The 15,482-nt window shown below is 52.9% G+C and overlaps 5 protein-coding genes across 5 annotated transcripts; 2 read left to right on the top strand and 3 right to left on the bottom strand.

Moving 5' to 3' along the window:
• Window positions 1-843: 843 nt before the first annotated feature.
• CCM_04326 (chromatin remodeling complex subunit (Arp9), putative) lies at window positions 844-3,056 on the top strand (the record flags this gene model as incomplete). The annotated part of the gene is made up of 3 exons (XM_006669474.1): window positions 844-1,096; window positions 1,179-2,952; window positions 3,011-3,056. 3 exons carry the CDS (start codon window positions 844-846, stop codon window positions 3,054-3,056), a joined length of 2,073 nt encoding a protein of 690 aa, XP_006669537.1.
• Window positions 3,057-3,775: 719 nt separating this feature from the next.
• CCM_04325 (MATE efflux family protein subfamily, putative) lies at window positions 3,776-5,770 on the bottom strand (the record flags this gene model as incomplete). Its single annotated transcript, XM_006669473.1, has 1 exon — window positions 3,776-5,770. The coding sequence occupies one exon, from the start codon at window positions 5,768-5,770 to the stop codon at window positions 3,776-3,778; it is 1,995 nt and encodes a 664-aa protein (XP_006669536.1).
• A 1,134-nt stretch (window positions 5,771-6,904) lies between these two features.
• CCM_04324 (tyrosyl-DNA phosphodiesterase) lies at window positions 6,905-8,569 on the bottom strand (the record flags this gene model as incomplete). The annotated part of the gene is made up of 3 exons (XM_006669472.1): window positions 6,905-7,323; window positions 7,392-8,169; window positions 8,219-8,569. 3 exons carry the CDS (start codon window positions 8,567-8,569, stop codon window positions 6,905-6,907), a joined length of 1,548 nt encoding a protein of 515 aa, XP_006669535.1.
• A 657-nt stretch (window positions 8,570-9,226) lies between these two features.
• CCM_04323 (disulfide isomerase, putative) lies at window positions 9,227-11,302 on the top strand (the record flags this gene model as incomplete). Its single annotated transcript, XM_006669471.1, has 2 exons — window positions 9,227-9,402; window positions 9,445-11,302. The coding sequence occupies 2 exons, from the start codon at window positions 9,227-9,229 to the stop codon at window positions 11,300-11,302; spliced, it is 2,034 nt and encodes a 677-aa protein (XP_006669534.1).
• Window positions 11,303-11,763: 461 nt separating this feature from the next.
• Window positions 11,764-14,826, bottom strand: CCM_04322 (phospholipase D; the record flags this gene model as incomplete). The annotated part of the gene is made up of 6 exons (XM_006669470.1): window positions 11,764-13,098; window positions 13,314-13,416; window positions 13,468-13,674; window positions 13,722-13,821; window positions 13,881-14,525; window positions 14,580-14,826. The coding sequence occupies 6 exons, from the start codon at window positions 14,824-14,826 to the stop codon at window positions 11,764-11,766; spliced, it is 2,637 nt and encodes an 878-aa protein (XP_006669533.1).
• Window positions 14,827-15,482: the final 656 nt, after the last annotated feature.

Raw genomic sequence — 15,482 nt, 5'->3', positions numbered from 1 at the left:
AACCTCGCTCTTCACTGGAGCTGTATTACTATACTATGATTGGGTATGAGGAATGAAAGATTAGAAAAAGGACCGGCAAACAACAAAGGATCGGGCGGTGTTTTTGCTTGATTGTGGATGGGCGTTTTGGGAGAGCTTCTTTCCCGTCTTCATGTTTATACCTTGGCGTTTGTCTCATTTTCGTCGACTGCATCTTTCGTTTCAATCATCACCAGAGGTGATGGCGCATCTTTGAATGTGCCAGGTCACATTCTGCGCTCGGTTTCTTACAGACTGCCCCTCATTTCTTGGCGGCTGTGGGCTTTATAATTATAATCTAGTTGACGTATATTAGGGTCTTGTTGGGTTGTTTCGTTTCTGCTGCGGCGTGTCAGATCTTGCCAGGGACATGATGGAAAGACTTGTTTGTTTGCTGGGATGGGGAATATCATGCTGTCTACGATTACATACTATTACTACTGCGTATTTAGATTTCACTACAGGCAGTGAATATAATGAAAAAATCTTGTTTTCAATGGTTTAGCCTGGAGAGTCAACCACCGCCACGTCAAAGGTAGCAACAAGACGGTTCCAACAGAATCACGTGATCCACTGTGCCACTCGTGCTTCCCTTGCAGCCACATCCACCATTGGCCAAAGCTCGTTCTCGCTAGTTAGCTTCGCGATTTGCCTTGGTGGACTTGCTTTCTCGCGACGCAAGCGCGGCAACACTCCAAACTTGAACGCCAAACAGCGACTGTTTAGCTTCCGACGCATACCCCTCTCCATCGAGCACCCGACGCCAATTCCTCTCTCTTACCCACAGAAGAGGACAAGCATTTTGTTTTTGCTTCCTTTCTCATCATGTCGAGCTCAGGCAAATGGCGCGAGGAGCAGATCCTGATCATCTGCCCTGGTAGCAAGACGACCCTTGCGCAACTCGGATGCAGCGAGCTAACACTGCCAACGCACCGCATCCCCACGCGCATGTTTAAAGATGGCGATGAGTGGCGCCCGTTCCACACGTACAAGCGCATCAAGATTGTCGAAGGCGCCGAGCAGGAAGAATGGGTCGAGGACGTTGACTCGGACGAGGGCGCCGTATACCCCATCCGCGGTAGGTCGCCATCCGTCGTGCGCGGCTCAATTGGACCGGCCGTTATCTCACAACAATCACTAATATGGATTCATACATGCAGCGGGCCATATTGTGCACATGGATGCCTTCCTCGCCTTTCTCGACCACGTTCACGGCCTCCTCACGACGACATACCACAACACGCCCATTCTGTTGATGGCGTCGCCGCAATGGACGCGGCCCGACGCAGAGGGTATCGCGCGGTACGTCTTTGAAAAGACGAGAACGCCCGCTCTTTGCATAATTCACAGTGGCGTCGCCACCCAACACGGACTCAAGTGGCCCAACTTGACAGTCATTGATATTGGCTATCAAAAGGTCGATGTTACCGCCATCTACGACGGCCGCGTCGTCAATCACATCGATGTCGGTGCGTCTGTTGCAGACGACCAGCTTTCTGGAGGTGAAGCATTCACGCAAAGACTGCGAAAACTGCTAGCCTCCAAAAATTTCTCAGATGACATGGCCGAGCAATTGAAGAAGAGTAACATCTGCGAAGTCTTGCCATACGTCGCGACGGCACCGAAGCTCTTCGAGCTCCCCGTTTTAAACTCCTCTGGCGCGCCCCCCAATGCATTTTCTGCGAACAAGCCGCTCGCACCCGTTGCTGCCGCCGAGGCCTCCAAGCCTGACAGCGCTGCCAATGACGAGGAAGGCAGCGATGAAAAGAAGGGCGAGGATGATGGTATCTTGGATGTGGCCGCCATTGTTACCAGCGGGCAAACAAAGGAGTTCCTAGCGCGCAAGGAAAAAGAAAAGGGCAAGCCAGGCCGAAAGCCGAAAGCGCAGCAAGAGGAAGCCCCCACCAGAACTCTGCGTCTACCGAACAGCAAGAGAACACACAACACATTCTTCTACGAGGAGATTATTCAAGAGCTTGTCGTGCCTGAGCCCAAGCAACCTCCCAATGAAGTACCGAAGGAGAACGGGCCTGCTGGTACCAACCAGACGCCTGCCGAAGGTGCTCCGACGGTAGACTCTGCAGCACCTGCTGCTCCCATACCAGAAGGCGGTGCTGCCCCTGAAGTGGCCGTGGCAGATAGCGCAGCGCCAGCTGAGGTGAAGGAGGAGCTCAAGCCTGAAGAGCCCAAGACTTTGGCCACAGACGGAGAGAGTGCCAAGACTGCAGAGGACGTCACATCCAAGGACTCCTCCAACGACACACCCGAATACCGGCCAAAGCGCGTTAAGAAGGATATCGAAGTGGGCCTCGAGCGATTTACATTTGCTGATCGCTCTGAGATTGACCGCATAGTGACAGCCATTTACCGTACAGTACAAGGCATTGACGACATGTATATGCGTCCTCCCTGTTGGGATAATCTTGTATTTGTGGGCAATGGCTCGCGCCTGCGTGGTCTCAAGGAGAATATCCTGGCCACGCTCCACGCTAGACACATTGTTTCTCCTTCCACGGCGACCATGTTCACCTCTGAGCTGCCCTCGAACATGGCCACGCCCACCGGTACCGGCGCTCAAACGCCGACCAGTTCGTTCAACGGAGCGCCACACCAGCTGCAGTCAGGAGGCGTCAACCCGCTGCTCCAGGCGGCGACCACGGCCGGCCTGAACCAGCACCAAGCCCTTGGTACACCGCAGCCCGGGTCCGAAGCGGCGGGTCCCGCCAGCCACCACTTCCACAGCCAAACACCCACGTCAATTAAGCTGGCGGCCATGCCCAACTACCTCAGCGAGTGGACCAAGGCAGGCTTCGAAGAGTCCATGTTCCTCGGCGCGCAGGTGGCCGCCCGCATTGCGTTTTGCCTGCACTCCAACATGGATACGCAGTCCATTGAAGCCCAGCGCATGATGAGCCTGAGCCGGGTCGACTATAAGTAAGTTTCCTTCTCGGCATCTTGTTTGAGAGTGTCACTCGTCTAACATGGGAAATAGTGAACTGGGCCCCAAGGGTATCCGTACGCATTCCATGCTCAACTAGACATGGGGGGAACAAAGGAAGCAAGTGATTGAGAGGATGCCGGGAAGAGATTACATGTTGTTTTTAGCAGGAGGAATGGTATTCAACTTGCGGAGTGGGAGTTTGGACTAAAAAGAGATGCCTCGATTTTTTTTTGGCGCTTCTTGCCTCTTTTTTTTTTGTTTTATTAATAGCGGATTCGTTCATTACGCGTTTCGTTGATGACGTTTCCGTTTGCTGATGTTGATGCGTTCTGACAATACTTTTAGTTGCAGGTAGTGAGTGCCATGAGAAGACAAATTCAATAAATAAAGAGAACGCTTAGACTTGGACGCCAAGATGTTGAAAGAGATGAAGTGGGTTTTATATTGTCACTTTGCTTATTTGGTAGTAAATGCATTCTTCCCCCCCTCCCAAGATTTCCAACCCTTCTGTTTCGAAGACAAGCCAAAGTCATAGTGTATATGTATATATTTGCGCGCGCGCGCGTGTGTGTGTAACTAGACGAGGTAGATGTGAGCCGTGAGTAAATGGCAACGTAGTTTACAAAAAAAAAAAGGACGCGCGACCCCCAACTAAACAAGGCCAAGAACTGGGTATCGGCCCAGTGCAACTGGTCGCTCGTGTGTATGAGCGGCTGTGCAGTAAAAACAATCCGCTCTGATGCTAGCAATGGATAAGGTTATATGTCATATATCATCTTCGTTCTCTTTCGCCTGACGAGATTTCCTTCTTTTGTTTTAGCCGGTAGCATTTCTGTTGGCAGCCTCGTCGACGGCCGAACTCCAGTCCGTCTTCCAAAGGTAGAGGTACTCGATAACGGTGACAATCAGCAGGCCTGCCGTTACACCAATCCACAGACCTTCGAGTCTCCAGCCGAGGCCAAACGCAAGACCGATGGATAGTGGTAGGGACACGAGGTAGTAGGCGATGAGATTGATGGGGCCGCCGATAGCCTGCTTGCCGATGCCACGCAGCAAACCGTGCGCGCCGGCGCTGAGGCCGTCAAAGACTTGCATGATGGCTACCGCGGGCATGACCTGAGCAACCAGGCCGATGACCTCCTTGTCGTTGGTGAAGAGAAGGGGCAGCTGGTAGCGGAAGAGGACAAATACGAAAAAGTTGAAGATGCTGATGGAGGCGGCGAGCCAGAAGGTGACCTTGGCCGTGATTTTGGCGGCGTCGACGAGACCGGCGCCGATGAGGTTGGCTACGCGGGTCGAGGCGGCAATGGACATGGGGAAGGGGATCTGATACGAGATGCTGGTGAGGGTGCCAAGGACGCTCTGGGCGGCGAGGTACTCGGAGCCGAAGCGACTAGCAAAAAGAGTCATGAATTCGAAAGCGAGCCATTCGGCCTCAATCATAATCATGCCGGGCAGCGCAAGCTTGATCATGACGCCCCAGTTGGAAAAGGCGCGGCGGCTCATGCCACCCCAGCACTGACGACCGTCGACGAAGCGGATGTAGAGGAAGAGGAGGATGGGGAGTAAATTCTCGGTAATGGCAACAGCAATGGGAGCGCCAATGAAGCCATATTCGAGCTTCCATACGAGCAGCCAGTTGATAAATATGTTGAAGGGTGCGGCGATGAGGAGAACATAGGTCGTGGCACGGAAGAGGCCCTGTGCCTGGGTAAAGCGTTTACCGCACTCGAACAGGATTACGCCAGGTATGCTAGCAATGCAAACCTTGAGATACATGGAAGCTAGGCGAGCTGTCTCGGCTTCTGGGACGAGTCGCACCAGAATTTGCTCTGAGAAGCACCAGATCAGAATGACGGGACCAGACAAGGAAAGTAGGAAGAGCGCCATGCGCTGACACTGTAGACCGACAAGGTGCTTGTGGCCAGAGCCATACGCTTGGGCGCAGAGGGTGTCGAGACTCGTTGCCAAGCCTTGGAAAGGAGCCAGACAGGTTATCGCATTCGACATGTTGGCCACTGCGGGGGGGGTTAGCTGGAATCGAAGATGGAATGGGCGACGACGCCTGGCGGGTAGACGAGACTTACGAGAAACTGCACCAAGCTCCATCTTGCCGATTCGGCCGACGGCAAAGATACTGGCGACGTTAATCGAGTATTGTAGAGCAAATGTTGTGATGAGAGGGATGCAGTAGGTGACGACAGTCTTGGTCTCGCGCTGCCAAGTGGTGCGGATGCGGCCGCTGGCAACGGCGTCGACCCATTGCTGTTCCACGTCTTCACTGTCGCTATCGGTCGGTGTGGTATCGCCGCCACGGCCATGGAGCAAGGGCGCGGTCTCATCCTGAATACGATGAGGGACGTTGGGGTCAGTGATGTGGTCCTCGTCAGCGGACACCTTGGTGCTGAACAAACGACGGTATATGCGGGCAACAAGACCCTGACTGCGATGCTGGCGCTTGGGCGGTAGGATGTGGTTGTCACGGAGCAGACTGCGCTCGGCGTGGCGGGATTGCTTGTGCTCCTGCGGCGTCATGGCAGGCTCATCGGGGCTGCGGTGGTCGAAGACGGGACGGGACGCGCCATAGGCAACGCCGGATGGGCGGCGGTACATTGTATTACTGAGGCTGCCATAGTGCTGATCGTGACTGCCGACAAGGCCGTCCTCGACGGCAGTCTGGTCGACATCGTCATCGGAGCACTCTTCAATGTCGCGTGCGAGAGCCTCGGCGAGCGGGGAGGAATTTCGAAACGAAGCAGATAGGCGACCGCCGAACCGGTTGGCGGACCCGGTCAACTTTGGCATACTCATGATGAGCGTAGGGCGGGTGGTTTACGGATATGCGAAGTCAATTGGATATGGATGCCGAGAGAAAGGCTATAGGCAGGCGGAGGGGAGAGTCCAAAATGAGACCGGGGGAGCAAAGTTGCTCCGGATGTCGGGACAAGTTGGCGATGACAGCCGATGACGTTGGGAAATGTAGAAAAGGGTTTGGCTGGCGAATTGGTTCGAGGCAAACAGTGTTGGCTTGGCGGAACGGAAGAGGAAGGTAGTTACTGGCTCGAGAGTCGTTCGTTGGTCTGGGCTTATCGAGGAGAAGGAAGTCGAGAGAAGATGGGGAAAAAAGCGTCAGGATCAGGCAAGAATAGAATAGGTAGGCCGACGGTGGTGCCAAAGCAATTCGGGGACTTTATTATGGAAAAGCGCGGCGAGAAGAAGAAAATTTCAAACAAGGTTCCTCGGCGCAGGAAAAGGCAGGGGGGACATTGGATGAAAAGAGGACGCAGGAAAATGGAAAAGTATATATAGTAAGTTATGACGAGGACGGCGTGCAGAGACGGAGAGGAGACGCTGGATTATTTTCGGCCGCCGATGGGCCGCCGCTAAAAAGAAAAAAAAGTACGTTTATGATTTGCAGTAGTATAGGTAGTTAGTTAACTACCTACCTAGTTACGGCGACCAAGTCGGGGTTGGTTTGGCTGGCTGCGACGACTAAAGAGATGCAAGCTAGGTACATAGGTAAGGAGCTACCAGTTAATCAATCAATCGTCATGAGCGCCATCTCAGAATGCAAGATTCTCGAGGGTTCCTTCGCATGGCATCGGTGTGACAGACTAGCAGCTCGACAGCAACCACCATCGGCACGGCTTTTGCACCCAACGAGGTTTTCCCTGTAAATGCACGTCGGTATCCGCGGACCCTCTCGGCCTCTGCACCAATTATAATTTAGGGTACCCTGTTGCACGCCCTGTCGCGCTAGCTGCTTCTGCAAATCGACTAGGTACCTACATTAGTTACTGTATGTCTGTGTATGTACACCATGATGGCCACATCCCCCCCTGCAACACTGCCCAGTCGCGGCCAACTTCTTCCCCCCATCATATCATGCCATCCGCACAAAGTATGACTCGACTCTCCATCCTGACATCACTTCTTTTTGCCGCACTATACTGCCCAGCTCTGTCCCAAACAGTCTTCCTTTTCGTGCGACATGGTTGCCACCCACGGCATTGCCTCTCTACTATACTTGCGTAGGGGCAGGCTGTATGGCATTCGGAATCCCACCACCGTCTCGGCCTCTCCCCGCTGACCGCCGTGCCCCTCTGCGGACCCCGGCACATCGCTCTTGAAGCATCCCTTCATGATCGCGTCCTTTTTGAACAGCGATGGCCACACGAGAACCCCAATCTCCCACGATGCGATGCGAAACTGACCTGTCGGCTTGGCGGCCTCGCCCCACGCTTGCTTCGATAGGTTTGCCGACGTGACCAGGGCCCAATCCATCGTATTCTTCTCGTTCGTGCGTATATACGTCTTTATATGCGGCGCTGCCCTATCTCGGCCCGCATCGCGAAAGCTGCTTGCTGTTGTTGAATCAACTGTGAGTATATTTCCAGCCGCATCAGCCACGCACATGCCTTGGTCTACGTACCAGCTTTTGATGCATCATCTGCCATCCAGTAATGGAAAATTGGCCGCAGATACCTGAGCTGCATCTCTTGCTGCTTGCTCTGTATCTTGGTGTGAATGGATCCCCCAGATGCATACCCGTCTAGCGAGGCTCGGATCTCATCCGCCGTCGGGAACACCACCTTGAACTGCGGTGCCGCCGCCGCCGTCGTCGCCGACTTTCCCTTGGATAGCGCCTTGAATAGAGTCCCGCGTAGCCATCCATCGTTGCCACCCAACGTCGCTATGGAAGACACTTGCACAGTCACTTCTGATTTCCCGGCCTGGCACGGTATCTGCTCAAGGCATTTGCCCATAGCACTCCAGCCCCAAGCCGTTGCGCCAGCCTCCGTGTGCACCTCATGTGTACCCGGAACACTCGCAACTAGGCTTCCTTTGACCGAAGAAAAGTCATAAACCTTCAAGCTCTGCACCAACCCGGTGCAAGTTGGCCGCATCCTGTCGTATGATGTGAGATAGCTGAGCAGGTCAAACTGGAACCGAGGTCCACTGCCCGGTGTCATGTTTTCAGGCCGTGGTGAATCTTTCGGTGCCGTGTTCAACTTTGGAAGAATAGGTGATATCCACGCCGCATTTGTCATGTTGGTCCAATCTTTTGCTATCATGTTGGCCGTGTGGATAATCACCTGGGCCGTGTCGTCTCGACGGAAGACTATCAGCATTTTAGAGTGATGGGTGCCAAACATTTCCGGCATAGGTGCCACGTGTAGTTTTACATTAGGGAAGTGCTCTGCTTGTTCCTACTGATTCATTATTATACGATCGACCGTGCAAGGAACGGATACATACAACCAGACGGAGGCGGTTTCCATCTTCCCTCTTCCAAAACCCATGGACAACATGAACTTGGACATGAGCTCTGATATCACGGTCGAAAGTGCCCATTAAAAAAGGTATATCGTGCTGGTAGTTAAAGTTCCAGCACTCGCTGATTAACGGATCGCCCAGCAAGTCAGTCAGCGTAATGGCATCTTGATTGCTCTCCTCGTCAAGATCTCGAATCCAGGTAAGACGAAATGGAGAAGAGACCGTGTCCACGCTCTTGTGCTTCTTTGTTCTGGGCGGGCTTATAGAGCGCGAAAGCGAGTCCAGTCCGTTTGGGCTTCCTGTTTCGAGCGGCCGCTTGCTGCGGTTATCCATGGTAGAGTACTATCCAGATGAGTCTGACTAAATCCAAAGATTTAGAGTTGACCCCCTCGGTTTACACAGTACGAGAAATATATTCCGAGAAAAGTGTGTACACCGGCGCGAGACTCTGCTGCCAGCTACAAACGCTTGCTACGCCACAGGCTGCACACTAACTACCTAGGTACCTACCTAACTAGCCACATTACCTTGGTACAGATCAATGCACAATGTGGCTCAACTAGTCATATCCGGCCCACATGTGCTTCAGCCCGTTTATGCCTCCTCACTGCTTTGTCTGTCCCCTTGCCTTCCGCTCGTAACCTCCCACGATTTTCTCTCTTGTCTTGTACCTTCCACCACCGTTTCAACTGGCGCTGTTGGTTTCGTGGACGCTTTCCTTTTCTTTCTTTATGTTATGTGGAATTTTACCACCACTTAACATTTATTCCAATACGCCACTACGACATACATTCCCCCAGCTTGGCTCCAGAGGGGGTAGTCAACCATTCACCATAGTTGCTGCGTACCGATCCTAGCTTCTCCCTAGTTTCCAGAAATCCCCCATTGCAAACGTCGGAAAACCGCGCCACCGAATCGACATACAGAATCCCGCAAAACCAACTGCCGCCCACTTACGAGGCACCGGATATCGGCACGCAGTAGCCCACCATGAGGCTCCTTCAACTTGCTCTCTTTGTGGCGTCTGCCGTTGGCGTCGTGGCAGAGTCTAAAGGTGAGGCCACGACATTTGGCGGCGTCTCCGTCCCTGTCCTACCTGAGTTTTCACCGGCGACATGGGATACCGAGGTCAACAAGACCAAGTTCACCGTGGTCAAGCATTACAGGTAGGCATGCTTGATTCCATGCTCGTGCTACCTGCCTAACAGAGACTCCAGTCCCTACTGCCACCACTGCATAGCATTTGCGCCCGTATTCCAAACCGCTTACGAGTTCTATCATACCATGAAATCTGGGCCCAACAGCGACCAAGCCGCCACCGTTGCAGAAGAACATGGCCTGCAGTTCGCTTCGATGAACTGCGTTGCTCACAGTGACTTCTGCTCCGAACACGAGGTTAACGCATGGCCTCAGACTACACTCTTCAAGAATGGACAGAAAGTAAAGTCTCTTACTGGCCAGCGTTCCATCGCCGAGATGAGCGAAATGATTGAGAAGGCTCTCGAGGAGGAGAAGCCCGGCTCTCGCCCCAAGGATATTGCGCTACCCGAGTCAGGCGCAACGGAAGCCCCCAAGCCTGTGAAGAAGCCAGCCGCTGTTGCGAAACCCCCGAAGAAGATACCCGAAAAATACAACCTCGATGGTGTCTCTGTCTCCCTGACGGCCGAGTCGTTCCAGAAGCACGTTACTCTCTCACACGATCCCTGGTTTATCAAGTTTTACGCGCCTTGGTGCTCTCACTGTCAGGCCCTGAAACCAACGTGGGAGCAGCTCGCCAAATCTATGCGCGGGAAGCTTAACATTGGTGAAGTCAACTGCGATCAGGAAAAGCGCCTGTGCAAGGATGTCCACGCCAAAGCCTTCCCTACTCTTCTCTTTTTCAAGGGAGGCGAGAGAGTCGAATACCGCGGCCTTCGCGGCATCGGCGATTTCACCAAGTACGCCGACAGCGCCATTGATCTCGCCAGCGGTGTTCCCGACATTGACGCCGAGGGCTTTGCGGAGCTTGAGAAGACCGCAGAGGTCATCTTCGTCTACTTCTACGACCATGCTGCCACCTCGGAGGACTTTGCCGCGCTTGAGAGAATTCCTCTGAGCCTCATTGGTCATGCCAAACTGGTCAAGACGAACGACCCTGAGCTCTTCAAACGCTTCAAGATCACAACCTGGCCGAGACTGATCGTCTCTCGCGAGGGACGCCCGACCTACTACACCCCCTTCACGCCCAACGAGATGCGCGATGTTCGCCGTATTCTTGACTGGATGAAATCGGTCTGGCTTCCTCTGGTCCCCGAGCTGACAGCCACCAACGCCCGCCAAATTATGGAAAACAAGCTCGTCGTGCTCGGAATTCTGGAGCGCAAGGATGGCGACCAGGAGACAATTCAGGGCTCGCTCCGCGAGATGAAGAGCGCTGCCAACGAGTGGATGGACCGCCAGATTCAGGAATTCCAGCTCGAACGCAAGAAACTCCGAGACGCCAAGCAAATGCGCATCGAAGAAGCCGAAGACCGCAATGACGAGCGCGCCCTGCGCGGCGCCAAGTCGATCCGCATCAACATGGACAATTCGAACCGCAAGGAAGTTGCCTTTGCTTGGGTTGATGGCATCTTTTGGCAGCGCTGGCTGCGCACCACGTACGGCATCGACATTAAGGACAAGGACGGCGAGCGTATTATCATTAACGACGAGGCCCGCCGCAAGTACTGGGACACGACGGTCACGGGCAACCATATCCTAGTCAGCCGCACCTCCATTATGGAGACGCTCGACAAGATTGTGTACGGGCCCCAGGTTATCAAGCCCAAGCTGACCGTATCCTTTATCGAGAAGATCTTCTTCGACATTCGTGTCACCTTCCGCGACCACCCTATCCTCTCCCTCCTGAGCGTCTGTGGCATCGCCTACGGCGCCTTTTCGTGGTTCCGCGCCCGCAAGGGCCGTCGCGCCGGCGGTAGCGGTGGCCACTTTCGCCTGGATGACTCTATGAGCGGCAGTGGCGGCATGCGCGAGTTTAAAGACGGCCTCCTCGGCGGCGGCGTCGGCGCCAATGCAAAGGCCGACTAAGACCATGGCCGCTCGGCATTCGGCGGCCAAGTTAGTCTTGGGAGAAGAAGGAAACGCGTTGTTTGGTTGTGTCTTGTTGCTCTATGTTCGTCCTTTTTTGGGTATCACTGCGTCTACGGGTTAGAACAGCGACGAGGGTGTTTTTACAAGCAAGAGAAAAAGACGATCAACCGCAGATGGAAAATAGCAGGAAGTGTCAGGCCTTGCGCCTTTGCTTGCGTTGTTGCCCGGAGAAGTTGCGCAGCTACGCATTGGAGTTTTGGGGGATTCATGTATGTTCCTTGTTTATACTGCTTGGTGTGTGGTTCTGTATAGTATTTTGCCTGTTCATTCACTTTCTTCTCTGATTTCCTTCTATAAAACTGCATATGAGTCAATATTGAAGCCGCGATGCATTCAAACGTGTTCAGCATAATGTCGTAGTTCTATAGGTTCGTGATAGAGAGGGTATCAAATCTTTTCTAGGTATATATCTCTTCCGTCAGACTGTTGAGCGTCAGGCCCGTCTTGGCAATGTCGCTGACGTCGACCAGAAAGTCGAGCGGCATCTCGACCAGGCTGCCTCGTACGCGGCCCAACCATTTACGGAGCTCCTTGATGCCACCGGGAAACTCGCTCCGGACGACGTGCCCGTATTCCACCTTCTCTGGCTGCTTAGACTCTTCCTTGCTATTCTTCTTCTGATCCTCTAGTTTCTCGTCGATTTCGGCAATATCTTGGGGAACCTGAGCCTCTTCCTGGGCGCGAACTTCCTTCTGCACCTCGTGAAGCTCGCTGTTTTCCTCGAGTGTGCCAACGTGGACGGTCTCCGCGCCTGCATCGTCTGTCTTGGGGGTGTCATTCTTACTGGTATGGTGCTCCTCTTTTTTAACGTCTGCAAGTGTCTTGAAGTGCTTGGTGAAGAACTCATCGTAGTCCTCCCAAGTGCGCACATTGTCGTCGGGCACAGGATGAAAGGCCTTTCGGAAAATCTCCGTGTTGGATTTTGCCGTTCCACGCCAGAGATTGGAAAAGTTTGGATGCAAAGGATCGCGGACAAGGATGTCGGCGGGAGAGCCCCAGTCATATTCGTTGAAGGAATCTGTGATGGGATACCAGTTTGCGTTGGGCTTTTGAGGGTCCTGATGCGGGAGTAGACCAAGGTGCTTGCGGAAGATTTCGCGACGAAGTGATGAAGCAAATTTGGAGGCTTGATAGGGCTTGCCGTTCATCGTGCTAGAGACTTGCGGCCCATTTTCGATGACGACGGCGATTTCGGAATCGTGCGTGCCCAGTTGCGAACGATCATTGAGATTGGCAGAACCACAGAGGACAAGGCGATCATCGGCAATAAGAAGCTTGGTATGAACGTAGAGTTCTTCGCTAACGAATGCGTCCATCTCAGCATCCTCAGGGCCATCCCAGACAAAATCTGAAAGCTCGTTTCGTCCATCCATATAAGCCGCGACGATGGAATCCTTTGTCTTATCCGCCACTGTTTGCGCTTTCTCTTGGTACTTTTTGTAAGAATCCGTAGTTCCACCAGTCCCTTCTCCCTGAGGAAAGCGACCCGCGCCAACTTGGTCGTCGTGTTCTTTTCTGGCCTCTTCATATTCCACCCCAGCCTCGATTTCAGCCGCTTCCATCGTCGCCGAGGTGTTGATGCGATCAAAATTGCGCAGATTGTAGAAGCTAATGTATTCACTCGGATCCTCAATGCCAGCCTGTTGAAGCCGCTCAATGATGCTGTTACCTCCCCGAGAGATTGAGTTATACTGGTATTTCATGATGGCGCGAGTACCGAGTGCCTCATTGGCCTTGAGATCGCCAGCAAAAGCTGGAACTGCGGGCATTACAACCCAAATTTTGAAACGCTCGTTATTTTTGTGAGCACTTCGGATTCTTTGAACGATAGCTGCCCCGATTTTGTTGACCACAGGGTGCTGTTTCTTGCTTGTCGCGGTAATAAAGAACTCGAAGGGGTAAGAGCGATGATCAACGCTGATAAATCTTCCAAGATGATTGTACTCACTTGATTTTCGATATATATGAAGTGCTGTGCTTTCAGAATTGCATCAACGTATGCATTGGCGATGGAATGCTCGGTGCGGTGGCCAGAGGACCAGCGCGTGCAGCTAATTTTGATTAGCAGTTGTGGGCGCTGTAGTGTAATATAGTAGCCGTACCTGCGAGTGAGCTGAATGTTCAGTCTGTCTTCTTTAGCGGCGGTTTTCCTACGGCCAAGACCGCGCAGGCCTCTGGTGAACCTCTTCCTGAGTGACCCAACAGCTTGGTGCACAGTCTGCCCAATCGCCTCGATCGTATCTGGCGTGTCCATGAGTTTATACTTGCCGCCATCTTTGGCCCCATACTTGGATTCGAAAATATAGTTCCTATACTTGGTGAGAAGTTTGCAGAGGGTTAGGTCGTTTCAACATACCAACGATCGACAAAATGATCAACGAGATTATTAGTGATGCTCCCTGTCATGCAGAGAGCTACGTCGGACCATCCCATTCTTGAGCTCTTTGTTCTGTCCACTGTGACAAAATCAGTTATTTGAGTGGATATTGCAGACAGGACGTGACATTTAACATACACTTGTTCTGGTTCCAGTTACCAACACCAGAAAAGTCGAAAATTCGGGCATTGTTGTAGTCTTGACCAGGGAAGATGATAGCATCCAAGTCACCGGGGTGTGCATCAGCAATCGGGTGGCTGTTGGTATCCCATCGCCCAAAGCAGAGATCCAGGCCACCCATGAAACAGATGTTGTTGTCAATAATGAGAAGTTTTTCATGGTGAGCCCAGTACAGAACTATGTCATCGGTAACGCCGTAGATGGCCTTAACAGCGGCGTGTGACGCTTTGGCGAGGTCAAAATGGGTAAGATCTGAAAAGGCTTTCTTAAATTCAGACTTGAGATCGTAGCCAGTCGGGACATGATCTGGGTGGCGGAAGACATGAATGTTGGGATGTAGAGCCTCGAGGGCCTTTTTCGTGTGCTGCAGTACTGTTAGCGGGGAAGCATCCTTGACAGCCAAGACAATTTCACTTGCAGCAGAATCGAGGGTGAGGGCAGCCTCAACTTCTTTATAAATGATGATATTTACGGTGACACCTCGCTCAGCAGCAGCCTTGAGCATGGCGTCTAAGCGATATTGTGCATTGTTGGACGGTGGCCGCCGCAGGTACAATTCGGGACTTAACCACCAGTCGAGAATGCAAATGGATTCTTGGGCACCTATACAGAGTGTTTAGCCGAGCGCATGATTCAAATTGGAGACTGTCTGCTCACGCTCGAGCGCCTGAGATACGGCGTAGAAGTAGGAGCAGCCGTCGACGAACCATTTCGCATCGCCAGTCGTTTCCGGAGCAAAAGAGTGGTAGCGATTGGTCAGATACTCGGGGTGTAATTGATCGCAAACATGGCCAACGTGAGCATGGGAATGCTTCTCGCCGCCAAAAAGTGCCTCGATCCCCAGCTCGACCTTCTTGAAAGGCGTTTGGTGGTGGGCTTCGGAAGCTTGCGAGTCGGGCTCCATGGCTGGCCACGTTTAAATTGCTGCGGCCGTGAGGATCGGTAGTGAGGATCTAGACAAGTCGAATGGCTGTCTACGCCTGTATTTCACCTTTACATTGCAAGAACGGCGTCAAAAGGGGAAGGCTGGGAACCGGAGCGAATGGGTTAGTTGTTAGTTAGCGCCGCTGGCAACGTGTACGTGTACCAAGGTCAAGCCACATGAACATACAATGCAACCTCGCCAGCGAGGCAGAAGGGTGAGAGAGTGGCTGTTGGAATAGGTATTATGCAGAACGGACATATAGGGTCGAGTAATTGAGTAGAAAAATATTATTGGGGCGGAGAGATGAAGTCGGCAAGTGCCTGCCTCGGATGCCCGGTACGCAAGAGCTGGCCAACCGAGAATAACTGCAGCGAGGTTGTGAGCTGAAAACATTGTATGACGATGAAACACCTAGCGGTAAATATGCTCTTTTTTTGTCCATTTTGTATCAATTTTTCTCAGGTGTGGACAAGTTCCGCTTGGCCGCTCTCACAGTGCGACGAGAATGTGTTGGCGATGCTGCCTCTTGTTCGTTCCCACGTCTCCACCCGATTCCTGAGAAAAGCTCGCAAACCCTCAACATCGCACTCTGCTCAGACCACACTACATCTATACGGCAGCGTGTGTCAATAAAA

The sequence above is a fragment of the Cordyceps militaris genome (assembly GCF_000225605.1).
Source record: "Cordyceps militaris CM01 unplaced genomic scaffold CCM_S00003, whole genome shotgun sequence".
NCBI lineage: Eukaryota > Fungi > Ascomycota > Sordariomycetes > Hypocreales > Cordycipitaceae > Cordyceps > Cordyceps militaris.
Note: the sequence above shows the minus strand (reverse complement) of the source record. Positions and strands in the feature narration are given on the sequence as shown.